Source organism: Apteryx rowi, unplaced genomic scaffold (genome assembly GCF_003343035.1).
Source record: "Apteryx rowi isolate R43461 unplaced genomic scaffold, aptRow1 scaffold_231, whole genome shotgun sequence".
In the NCBI taxonomy this organism is placed as follows: domain Eukaryota; kingdom Metazoa; phylum Chordata; class Aves; order Apterygiformes; family Apterygidae; genus Apteryx; species Apteryx rowi.
In genome coordinates, this window is record NW_020448653.1 from 587,182 (window position 1) to 600,384 (window position 13,203).

Here is a 13,203-nt window from a genome sequence, read left to right on the forward strand (position 1 = left end):
GTTATATTGCTTCTACACATGAGCATTCCCTTACACTTTACAAGGATTGGAAGAAACTACAGCATGGTATGCCTATTTTAGTTTTATCTGTTCCTTGTAATTATAGCATGTGCATTAAATCACACTACTGGGTGTAGCTTACAATCAACAGGAAATAGAATTAAATTTAGGGGGTTACCCTTTGCAAAAACATCTCTCCATGTAGAAATGAGTGAACAGAAAGATTTAAATAATCAAAAGAACTTGACTTTGTAACATACACTAATAGCCTGATAATGAATGTGGAGTATAAAAGACATCTAGGAACATAGACTAGAATCTAGAGCAAGGAGCAGTTCCAAGGAACTGGAACTGAAAAGTTTTTGTTTTCATGGCAGCCTCTTACAAAATTTGAGCCTCTGTGTTATTTTTGAAGCTGGAGTAATATGATACCGTGTACTCTGATGGGGAACAGTAAGGTCTTAAAGGACTGCTGTGATAATTGTAAACATGGATAATTCATAAGTAGGTCTTTGGAAGATAATGCAGTTCCTATTTGGTGCTCACCTTCCTTCTACTGAAATGCTAGACCTACTCCTGCTCTCCATGGTTCTAAAAAGCTGTTGGAACTGGAGAGGGTCAGGGGAAAAGGTACCGGAATGATGGAAGGATTTGGAAACTCACTCTACAGTGAATTTCTTGAATCATCTGTGTAGTCTGTCATGGGGAAACATCTCATTAAAAATCATGTCACTAGTGAAAGTAACCAGTATGTAAACTAAAAAAGGTATTTTAGTAAGTGGTGTTAAGCAAATACCTGGAGTATCAACACCTAGACTGAGTTTTTAAAACATGGTTATTAGAAATTGCTGATTGCAAATCTAGTTATGCGTTATGGTGACAGAAAAAAATTGTACAATCTGCAGCTCAGTCACCCATCTCTTTGAGTCCAGCATAGTATAGCGACTAAAAGTAACCTTCAAAAAATACATAGTGTTTTTTTTTTGTTTGTTTGTTTTTTTTAAGGATTGATGAGTAATCACTAAGTAATTGCACTCTTGGATTTGTATGTCCAAAATTTCATTAGTTTCCTAAAAGAAAGTTCCCTGCTGGTTTTCTCTAAGCATTTTTAGAAGCAATCAATGAAGAAATAACAGCATGACACTTGATTGCCTTCCTAAAATGAAAAATGACTCTGTAGGGCTTTTTGTGCTGATTTTTTTTTTTCTTCTTTCATGCAGGTTTTTTGAGGGTCCTTCTTCTTGCCCCTAAACATCACACAGAGTTCTTGTTCTGCAGTTCCTGTTCATACTGGTGTTGATTTCCCTAAGCAAAGAAAATAACATGTTGCTGTTGAGAACTTCTTGCTTCCTCTGTGTTGGAGATCCTGCTTTCCTAGTGATTTCTTTTGAGTATAGAGTGTCTTCATGATGTTCTCTTTCTCTCTCTCTTTCTCTCTCTCATTTTACACAAACTGCACCAAGTAAAATTCCATTATAGGAGTACTTCAAATACCGTTTGCTTGGTCTCCCATCCCTTTAGAAGAGAACTGGATGCAACTCTGCTAGCCTTGCTGTTGTGCAACAGTCTGTGAGTTTTCTGTGTATTTAAATGGTTCTTGTATTTGATTTCTAGAAAGAAAATATAAGAAATCAAAGCTAAAGACATCTTAAGGGGGTGGATGAATACAGATTTTGTTAACATTCTGATTACAAGAAGATAATTTAGTTAAGCTTCCTTATTTGTAAACGTGTACGTAAAAGTTGGTATATTATAGGCAAAACCAGCTGGTTTTGAATGCCTATATACTATACTGTATGCAAATAGTATTGCAGCGTTAAGTTTGATGGGTCCTTATTTACCCTCAAGAGATGAACTGTAAGAAGTCAGATTTGTCCATGGAAAGTGAGCTGGAATTATGCAGGGGAGTGGAATGAATAACCTTCAGAAAAACATTTACCTCTTTGGCACTGAAAAATCATAACTGGATTTGTGTTCTAGTTCTTGCTGTTTGACTTTCATATTCTCTAGTTTTCATCTAGCTGTTTGCTGAAGGACTAATTTCTTTTTTCTTCGAAGCAGTTGAGTGGATTGTCAAGTTGACCTGAAAGAAACAGCAGAGGAAGATGTTTCACCTTGTTCAGTATCGGCCTTTAAGACTAATAACCCAAAACACTCTTTCTAGCATGTGTTTAAAACTGATGTTTTCAAGACCCGTAGCTTTCGCACAGATATGGAAGTCATGGTTCTCAAGCCATTCTCTCATTGGAAACAAGAATATTATCCTAATGGGACCTCCGGGTGCTGGGAAAACAACAGTAGGGAGAATAGTAGGTCAGAAACTAGATTGCCCTGTCATAGATGTAGATGATGATGTCCTTGAAACAACCTGGAATATGAGTGTGTCAGAAAAACTGCAGGATGTTGGTAATGAGCAATTTTTAGAGGAGGAAGGAAAAGCCCTGTTGAAGATTTCAGCATCTGGAAGTGTAATTTCCCTTACTGGGTCCAATCCAATGCATGCTGCTGGCATGCAGCATGTGAAGAAAAATGGAATAGTTGTATATCTGGATGTACCCACAGCAGTCATTATGCGCAGGCTGAAATTAATGAAAGTGGATCGCATTGTGGGCCAGGATTCTGGTATGTCTCTCAAGGACATACTTCAGTTTAGGAAGCAGTTTTACAAAAGGTGGCATGATATCCGTGTTCTTTGTGGAGGAGAGATTACAGCAGAAGCTATAGCAGAAAAGGTGCTTGATGCAGTTAAGAGATATCAAAACTCAAAATTGGAAACATTTATTTCAACTAGGTCTATTAGGTCTGGAAATTGTAAGCAAAAAGACTCTGCTAAATATTTCAGTGATGTTGTCACTGAGGGCTTAGCCCCTGATGGGGGACTCTTTGTTCCTGAGAGCGGATTTCCAAAATTAACTGCTGGAGAATGGCAAAGCCTGATAGAAGCAACCTATGTTGAAAGAGCTGAGGTAATACTGGAAAAGTGCATACATCCTGCTGATATACCTGCTTCTACACTGGGAGAAATTATTGGCACTGCTTATGGAGAAAACTTTACGTGTTCCAAAATTGCCCCAGTTAGGCATTTGACAGGCAATCAGTTTCTCCTTGAGTTGTTTCATGGACCAACAGCTTCATTTAAGGATTTTGCATTACAGATGATGCCACGTATATTTGCATACTGTGTTCCCGAAAGTTGCAATTACTTGGTTCTGGTAGCTACTTCTGGTGACACAGGGAGTGCTGTCTTAGATGGCTTCAGTCGTCTCCATGATACTGACAAACAGAGAATTGCTGTGATGAGTTTTTTTCCTGAGGATGGAGTAAGCCAAATTCAAAAATCACAGATGATTGGCTGTCAGAAAGAAAATGCCTGGTCAGTAGGTGTCAAATCTGATTTTGACTTTTGCCAGACAGCAATAAAACAAATCTTTACTAATTCTGATTATACTGGCTTTCTTACTGTAGAATATGGAACAGCTTTAGCTGCAGCAAACTCAATAAACTGGGCACGGCTGCTTCCTCAGATAGTTTATCATGCCTCTGCATACCTTGATCTTGTTCATCAAGGTATTATTGCTTTTGGAAACCCTGTAGATGTTTGCATTCCTACAGGAAACTTTGGCAACATATTAGCTGCATTGTATGCTAAAATGATGGGAATTCCTATTAGAAAATGTATTTGTGCTTCCAATGAAAACAATGTTTTGACTGACTTCATAAGAACAGGTATTTATGATTTGAGGGGAAGAAGATTAATTCCCACTTTATCACCAGCAGTAGATATTTTGAAGTCCTCCAATCTTGAACGATATTTGCACCTGATTGCTGATGGTGATGGACAACTGGTGACACAATTATATAATCAGTTGGAAAATCAGGGCCACTTCCAGCTACAGAAAGATCTACTTGAAAAGCTTCAACAGGACTTGGTGGCTGGGTGGTGCTCTGAGGAGGACTGTCTAGCTGCCATCCACTCTGTATACAGTACTACAGGGTATATTTTGGATACACACACAGCTGTTGCTAAAGTAGTTGCAGATCGATTACAAGACAGAACTTGCCCAATTATTATTTCATCTACAGCTCATTATTCTAAGTTCGCACCTGCTATCTTGAGGGCTTTGAGGATTGCAGAAATAAAACAGAATCCGTTAAGTCAGCTTCACTTGCTGAGTTCTTACAGCCCTCTGCCTCCAGTCCACTGGGGCCTATTAGAGACACTGAAAAAGAATGAGAATGAGGATCATCAGATCTGTGCTGCTGATATGGGTATGCTGATGTCCCACATAGAAGCCTTAATTCAAAATCATTTTATGAAAGTTTTCTGAGTTAATCTATCTAAACTATCAGATACCTGTTGTGCCAATTGCAATACTAGAATGCATGTTTCATACACTCTGTCCAGTTCACAGCATAACTTCCTCAATTTTATATTCAATTTCAACAATATATTTAAAGTAATGCATGTGAGAATTTTAGTAGTGGTGACAGGTTCTGAATTAAGAGTATCAAAAACCTGGAAAACGCAGGTCGCGTATAGTACAGACAGCAGCAGTGCAGGCTTTCCTTGGCAACGCTGTTTCCTTCACGAGCCCTAAGCCTTCCCCACAGAAGGAGAAAGTAACATGGTCCGACCTTTCTGAGACTGATAGCGCTGGTTTGGGGAGAATGATACCATCACTTGGTCAGTGGGTGATTAGTTAAACTGTAACTCACTTAGGGTATTGAAAAATTATYGAATATTGTAATAATATTTGTATGTTACCAATGAGGGTTGATTTCACTACAGAGATTCAAGGATAAATGTGTTGTTAAACCCTTGAGCCATCCAGTTTGGTACGCTGTCTTGTATATTGTTTTTATGTACTGTGAGGTTAATGTTTATATACAAGTTTGGTTCTTTTTCTGTTTTTTTTCAGACAGTTTTTCCCCCCAGATATTTTCCTCTGTAAAACAGAACCCTGTGTTCAATATTTTTAATAACTTTTGAAACACAGTTCTTCAGTGTGCTGTAGTCTTTCCTAGGCCTTTTCTATTTGAACTTTAAAATTTAGAATCTTTTTTTAATACTGTACAATAATTTGTTAGTAATAGCAGCAATCACCTTAAGTGTAAATAAATATTTGATTTTGGTTCTTATTTCTTGCATTTTAAATTTTTAGGATACAAGTTTTATCTTAAAGGTCATACGGCTTTCTGAGAATATTCTGATTACTTCTGTTGTCACTTCTTTTCAGGTTTATTTCCTCAATATTTTACTAGCTTTTCATGAATTAGGATAAAAAAGAAGCATCCTAAAGTTCTTAGCATCTCATCAAGGAAAGTGAAAGATGAATTTCAGAGTCTGGAAAGTGTGATAGCATCAGAGGTATTCCTTGTGTAATCTAAACCACGTCTGTGTTAGCAATCTGATTTTCCTAATGACATAATCCAGCAAACTATTTTGAAAAATTGTCATTCAGTTTACATAATGTGATGTACTGGGTTCCAGTGTAAGCCGAAAGACTCGGACATGATGTATGTTTGCCACAGTGAATACATTATACAACATTAGATGTAGCCAGTTAGAAAGGTGGCACACAAAGCTTTCTGGATTCTGCTGTTCTTAGATGTCTTTTCAGGATCTTTCTATTCTCTGCTCAATCCTACCTTGCTATTTCTCCAATAATTTTGCAAAATCATTTTGCATTTTTATTCTCCAGAGGCAACATGAGAAAGGCTGTATAATATGTAATAAACATCCATGTATTGTAGGAAAAAGTTGCATAAATGTATTGCCAAAAAAAGCACTGCTGGTCTAGGTGTATTAGTGCATATTCACCTTTCCTGTCTGGACATTTCTACTTAATTCTCACATTAGTCTTAAGTGAAAAGATAATGCTCTCGCTGTATGTGCTCAGGACAAAACCAGAATTCTAAGTCTTAAATGCCTGAATTGAATTCTGGCACAGGAGCTGGTTTCAGCATAAGGAATTTTTCTGTGGTATTTCTGCAGTACCTGGCTTCGCAGGACTTAATACCATTTGTCATCAGAGGACAATTTGTCACAAACTGTTATGATACATTCTAGAAATATCTGAAATGAGGAGTTTGATTTGCTAAACAGCACCTAGAAGAAAAAAGCTCAGATTTTAAACAACATTAAGCAAGAAATCTGTGACCTACCTTGAGTGAGTTAGTTTATTAGATGGAAAGAAGTGAACCACATCCCTAACAGAGATTTATTCTGGCATGACTCTATCTAGCAATCAATATTTCAAAGTTCATGGCAATAACTTAAACTTGGTTTGAAGAGGAAAATATTAATAAAATTCCAAACTGATATTTTTGTGTCACTTTGACCACTGTCACAGTTGATACTGTTTCATGAACCTAAGTAGAGGTGCGTAAAGGCAGTGGTTAAAGAGCCTGTTTAGAGGGTACGTTTCGCAATGTCTGAAGGCTTTAACAATACAGTATTTACTCATCGTTTTTAAACAATGAATTAAATTTTGGACGTTTTTGTACCTTCAATTTAAATATGAAGTGGTTTTGTGCGTCACATCTGCTTGTGGACTCTAGAGATGGGCACTATAAAAGTATAGCAGTAGTGTTAGGATTCCGGATTTCCACACGATCTGTTAGTTCAGTGTAGTACTTAGTTCAGTGGAGGGGTGAACCAGTTTTCTGTCAACAGTTTGCTTGGACAGCAATGATTTGGTTTACTTAGATTATATGTTTTCAGGATCACTGGCTGAAAAATGACTTTTGAATGGCTGAAATGGCAGTATGAAGTGAGTTGTTAATTTCAGTGAATTAACATTAACAAGCAGTTAATTCTAAACATATTAGCAACTTAAAGATTTAAATGCTAGTATTTTTCATCCTAGTCATAAATATGCTCAGCACTTTTATCAAAAGTGGGAGTTGTTGCTTCAGTTTCAGATTTTCAGAATACAGCAATCCGAAAGGCAGTCCAGGCTGGGTCCTGCTCTCTAGCTTAGGTTTAACTGCAGAGAGTCTTCTGGCCTTGAGGTGGATCTGTGTTATTTGTGCCTTTTACTCGGGCAGGTTTTATTTTCAGGTAGCTGTATAAGGTGGTTTCTGGCCACTTTCTTGACTGCAGTGTCATGAAACGGGTGCAAGGATCAGAGTAAAGCATGGGCTATTAGTAGATGGATAAAGCATAGGAAACTAGACATTTGGTAGGAAGGTCATCCAACAGAATTTTATAAAGCACCAGATTTAACTGCTTATGTGCAGTATCTCATAAAATTTAACCAAATACATGAAACCATGATGTTTTTCCTCTGCTTCGCAGGAATGCATAATTTATAAAAAGTGTTTCTCAGGCTTTACAAACTCAGTTATGTGGCACAGGGATTGTGCCTCTAGCATCTTATTTAGAGATTTTACATTGGTATTTGGAATACTCTCAGATTTTCAAATACAGTTTCTTTTATTTGAAATAAGTTATTGCTATGGAAACACACAAAATGTCATCTCACAATATAAAAATTCCTTCTGACACTAATTGGGTCCAAATCTGAGAGATCTCTAAATGTAATTCTGAAAGGCCAGCTGTAACTGAACAGATTTGTTATGTGGGTTCACGCAGGATTTGCTTCTTAACCATGATTTTGTTAAGGAAAGATGAAAATAAAATAATAACTGATCAAGTTTACAGATGACACAAAACTTAAATAATGACAGGGCCAGGTCACTTAAACAGAATAAGAGGAATTCTTTGGCAAGGAGCCGTTAGCAAACTGCATTTGCAGCTTAAAGAAGTGGTGTGTCTTTAGGAGCAGAGGTTTCAGGTCATACTTACCAAATAAAGTACTTCGTTGTGGGAAATGAGGACTTTGAAAACTATTTGGAGATGGTGCGTATGCTCAGCTGAACGTGAATTTCCAGCATGCCTTGTGGCCAACAGGAGCAGTGAGATCCTCCTGTATAGAAATGGGAGTATTGTTAAGGAAGTAATATTATTGTCTGTGTTTGACTTTGATATAACCTTTCACAAGAAATGTTGTGCCCAACTCCAAGATCCACAATTTCCAGTAATCCTGGGAAACTGGAGAGAGCTCAGAGGAGAGTCATGAGACCAATAGAAAAGATTAACAGGAAGCACTGACATGAAAGCCTCAATGAGAAGAATTTGCTTAGTTTAGTGAAAGGAAGGTTAGCGTAGAAGCACCATCTCTGGAGTAAAAAGTTGGTAATAAAGGTCCCTTCAGTCTAGCACAGGAAGAGTGATCCAGTAATTGTAAGTAGAAGTTAGACACATTGTAAGTAGAGATAAAGGCACATAACAATGGTGAAAGTTTCTCTAGTCTGGCAATATTAGATTAACATGATTTTCTAAAAAGATAAAATTTCATAGAAAGAGGACTAATTCAGGGAAGCCTTTTGGTTCATGTTATGATAGAGGTCAACCTAAGTAAAGACAGCAGTCCTTTTTGGCTGCCCCAGGAGTTAAGTGAAATGATAACTTAAATGCTAACAAAAATATGAACAATATTTGAAGAAGACCTGTCCAAGCGTTAGAGATTGTGAAATCATTTCAGTTCTGCTATAGTATTATTCATATGCAGAACAAGTTGCTCTGAATAGGCTACTGGATATGTTTAGCCTTGTTCATTCTGCCACTAGAGAATTGCAAATGGACTATTAATGCACACTCTGACTTGACTCATGGCTATTAGGGTATGGCTCATTAGTTTTAAATTTCATTATACAGTATGTATTGTGATGGTTTGTGCAATATCTACTTTCATTATGAAAATTAGTAGAACATATACAGTGGTGAAATGCCTATGAAAATGTCAGCTGGATTGAATGTAGCTATTGATTATTCATTTTTCTAGGCTTTTAAAAGTTAGAAATCTTTTAAAATTTATTAGATGCTTTTGAACCCCTTCTTTCCATTCTTGTTTACCTGGCATTTCACTGTGCTTTCATGAGCAATTTGTGATTCAACAGCCATTTTCAATTCATTTTCAACTCACAGTAAGGTCTAAATAATACAAATTGAAAAGTCCAATGTTCCATTTTCGTAATTAAACTTGTCCTTTTATCTACCCACAAAGATGCTCTGGAAAGCTTAGAGGAAGTAAAAGTGTGTTCACAGAGATCTGTTCCACAAACATATTTTGAGAAAAAAGTGAGTATATTTTCTTACATTTTAGACTAATTTATTAAATTATATCTAAATAAAATAGGCACTTAGTGGGCTCCTTTACTGAGTTATACTGCATGTGGCAATCTGATTTTGTTTAAAATGCTAATAAATGCACCCCACTTCCTAATGAAACTAATGCTCCCTGCGTAATTAATTAGCATTATATATAGATGAGGACAGGAAAGCCATGTTCACAGACGTTTTCATCCGGAGTGGTTAATAAAAGAATAATGTACAATTCTGAAGGGCCATGTATAGATAGCTCTTTTCTGCCTAGATGGTATTTTACTAGTAAAAAATGAATTAAAAATACTTATAGTCCTTGTTATATACAGCTTATAACCACAAGATGGCATTCCTAACAGAATTTTGCTGGACATCATTTTCTGCAGTGTTTGGAGGGCTGGCTCTAAATGAAAGGCTATCATAAACAGTCGTAATGTTATATGGCCTTTTTATGTTTTCATTTTTAGAAAATGTAATTAACAGAAATTTGTCTAAAACTCATTTAAGGAAGAAATCTTAATGATGAATAGGTCAATATTTGCTAATATATGGAGTATGCAGAAATGTGTGATTGTCCCAGGTCAAAGAAACACCATGCTAATTAACAGCATTGTATGCTGCTAGAGACCTGCCAACTGTAAATTTTGAATCAATTTTGCTGTAATATAGGAATCTAAAATAAACAATTAAATCACAATTCCTTAATATTGAAATCAAGAGCACAAACAATGCCAAAACCCTTGTGTTTTGGGTTTCTAATGTGATGCAGCATTTGGGGCTTGGGGTGACTTTTGGGATAGGGAAGAGCAAATAACAGTACTCACAGGAAAAAACAGTATAAATACTATTTCTTGCAGTACAGGGGGAGGGTTTTTCATAGCTTAGTGTTAAAATGACCAAGCAATGTATTTTCAAATACCTGTCATTTAGGTTGATAACAGAATCCAAAGGTTGCTTTTTTGTTGTTGTTGTGATCTCTGCATGCTAAAATCAAATACCCTCTTACTCTTTTTCCTTAAGAACAAACATAACACAACCTACTAAACCAGTACAAAAGCACAACTGTCATGACTAGATTTTGCAAAACGTGGGGATATATATATATTATACTTTTTTTTTTCCATGGTTAAGGTCCTGATCTTACCTTGCTTAAAATGCTAGGATTTTTTTTTTTTTCTGACTTCAAAGCTCTGTGAGATCAGACCTGAGCTAAATAAACATTTCCATTTCCATTTTAGCTAGTGTCCTAGTTGCGTTTTGGTTTGGAAGAAAGACATTACATTAAATTTATGCTAAAACCAGAATCCAGTGTAAGTTATGAAATTCTTTCAAGTCTTGTATACCACAGAAAGGGCTATATTAGGCTAAATTTCTTTCTCTTGATAGATTCATGCTAGAGAAACTTTTGCGGCCTTAGAAAAACTTTTGTAATGCCTATGTATATCTCCTGCTAACTCTTCTGTCCCATGTGCAGCCCACCAGCCAAGGCTCCAGCCCTCTCGTTTGGGCTTCTATCATTTAACACTGCTGAGAAGATGGAGCAGTGACTGCATCCGTTGCTGACACTAATGACAGCCTTGCTGAGTGAGCAGGTACTGCTACGACATTAAGCAGATGCTCTTTTCCAAACATGCTGTTAGACCTATATTGTCTTTCAGAGGTGGCTGTGCAAAACAGAATATGATTTTTTGCACACTGAAAACAATTATCAGTCAAAAAAACAGTTTCAGTATGATCAGGTGAGTGTTGGTAGATGTTTATCGCGAGGACTGCAGAGGCACACGTTATGAGACAACAATATCTAGTATTGACTACCAGTAGAATTCGAGGGCCTGAAAATCTCCCACTCACTGCAAATTTTAAGGAAAAAATGTAGTAAAATGTAAATGACTTTCTCAAAGACATGGAAATGGCAGTGCAAAAAAACCGTATTCATAATAAAGTAAAATGTTGATCAGAAAGTAAATGATTTGAATATTGATTTGTAACACTGTATACTGTAACACTGCCATTACCTTTCAAGTTAAGTTACACTGAATTTTCTTTTTAGTAAGCTGGTGTAGCACTAAGTGAGTAGATGGGGACAGATGCCTAGGTTTCCACTGAGAAGAGCAAGAAGCATACCCAACAGAGGATGCTGAAAAACAGGAAAACCAAAAAGACTAAGGAAAGAAACATTCTTTCTCAATTCTCAGAGACTGATGGTTGCAATGTGGAGAGGGCTTAGCCTGAAGAATGATTTGTAAGTAGAAATATACACAGCTAAATGAGTGAACTAAGTTAGTCAAGCTGGTTCAGGGTGCCCAGAAATGCCATGGTGAGTAGGTTGTGATGCACACTACCAGTGGAAACCATCGACTGTTGTTGATGTTGCTTCTTGGACGTCTCGTGGATGTATACTCCAACTCCAGGAAAAGAGGGAAATAAAAGACACTGAATTTGTCCTTTTGCCTGAGGATGTGTCAGCTATACAGCAACCGCTGTGAGTTAATATAACCAAAACCTTGCATGTAACACTATGAGAAAAAATGGCTGTGCTGACTCCTGACAAATAATAGTACTAACGTTTCAAGGAAGATCTGCAGATTGCTATGCTAGTACAAAGTGAGTTAGGGGCTAACTAGACGCAGTTTATTGTTTGTAAGAGGTTGATTATAAATGTTTGGAATTGCGCCCTATGTAACTGCTGCTTGATAAGCATGATTACGAAGAAGTTTGAAATGGGAACTGTGGAATGGGGAACTGTAACCACGAGTGTTTTCACTTGCCATATGTAACAAGCTTGTGCCTAGAGCAAGAAAGCAGAATTACCAAGAGAAGCTGTGTTTGTTTATGCAAGCGATTTTACTGTTCTGAATGATTTATCATTTTTGGCTTTGGTGAAAGGTTTTTCTGAAATAATTGTACTGCAAAGGAAATGAGTTGTTTGCCTTCTCTAGATGACCAGGATTGCCTACGGAAAAGAAGTTGGATGTATAAAGCACTCCCATGAGATTTTTAAATGGGAGGGATACAAAGAGTCATTATGCAACATGGAGATTTGCTTCCACAACCTACTAACATTATCTCTTTCACTCTCATTTCCTCAGTCTCAGAAAACTTGAAATATGTATTTTGGAAAATTATCAGATATTAAATATTCACTATACATCCAAACTCTGCTTTGTAAATATTTGTAATATTGTACTTTATCTGTGATCAAAATGACATGTTGGATTTGCTGAATTTTTATTGGAGGCTAATAATACTAATGATTACTGAAAGTGGACAGCCCTAACCTTCCTCCATTAAAAAAAAAAAAAAAAAGTTACTTATTTAGACTTTTACAATTAGCTTTTAAATCAGGATTCCAGAAAGTGTGCAGCACCAAGTCTTACCAAATTGCCACCACCTCTAATCTTTGTGCTCCTTAGTCACTGATGGTAAAGCTTTTACATTCTTATTCAGTTATACTATTGCACAAATAGATGGATGTAAATATAGGTCTCCTCCACCTCAAAAGCATCTCAAAGGCTCCATGAGTCCTTTGGTACGCCCTCTGCAACCGCACTCCACGTGCAGCTTGAGGCTTTATTGCTCTCCTAAACCTAACCCTAAACCTAGCCCTAATCTCAGGTGGGGTGTGAAACTGGTCTTGGTGGGATCAGGTTCAGGGCCCATCAGGGATTAGGGCTAGGGTTAGGACTAGGGTTAGGCTTAGAGATAGGAGAAAGATAAAGCCTAGAGCCCCGCGTGGAGTGGGGCTGCAAAGGGATTGCCAAAGGACATGCGGGGCTACAGCAAGTTTGCTCCCAGGGCAACTTTTACCTCTGGCCTGGAATGGGGCTGGTGGGTCTAGGTTCAGGCCTCACCGGAGATAAGTGTTACAGTCACACACCAACTGAGTCCTAACCCTAACCTAAGGTGTGGCCAGAACGGAACCCACCAACCCCATTCAAGGCCCCAAGACCAAAATTGCCCTGGGAGCAACCTTGCTGTAGTCCCACACGTCCTTTGGCAGGCCCTTTGCAGCCCCACTCCACAGGGTGCTTGAG

The 13,203-nt window shown here is 37.5% G+C and overlaps 1 protein-coding gene across 14 annotated transcripts in view; it reads left to right on the forward strand.

The window, feature by feature from the left end:
• Nucleotides 1-12,749, forward strand: part of THNSL1 (threonine synthase like 1) — a 15,167-nt gene extending 2,418 nt beyond the window's left edge. For 6 of the 14 annotated variants that reach the window (XM_026065758.1, XM_026065759.1, XM_026065757.1 and 3 more), the window contains one exon: nucleotides 1,221-12,749. In XM_026065758.1, coding sequence (XP_025921543.1) covers nucleotides 2,106-4,328 — 2,223 coding nt within the window. In that variant the 5' untranslated portion in view covers nucleotides 1,221-2,105 and the 3' untranslated portion in view covers nucleotides 4,329-12,749. The remainder of the gene's footprint in view (nucleotides 1-1,220) is intronic. The other 8 variants (XM_026065764.1, XM_026065766.1, XR_003253506.1 and 5 more) reach the window with 7 other exon arrangements.
• The last annotated feature ends 454 nt before the right edge of the window (nucleotides 12,750-13,203 follow it).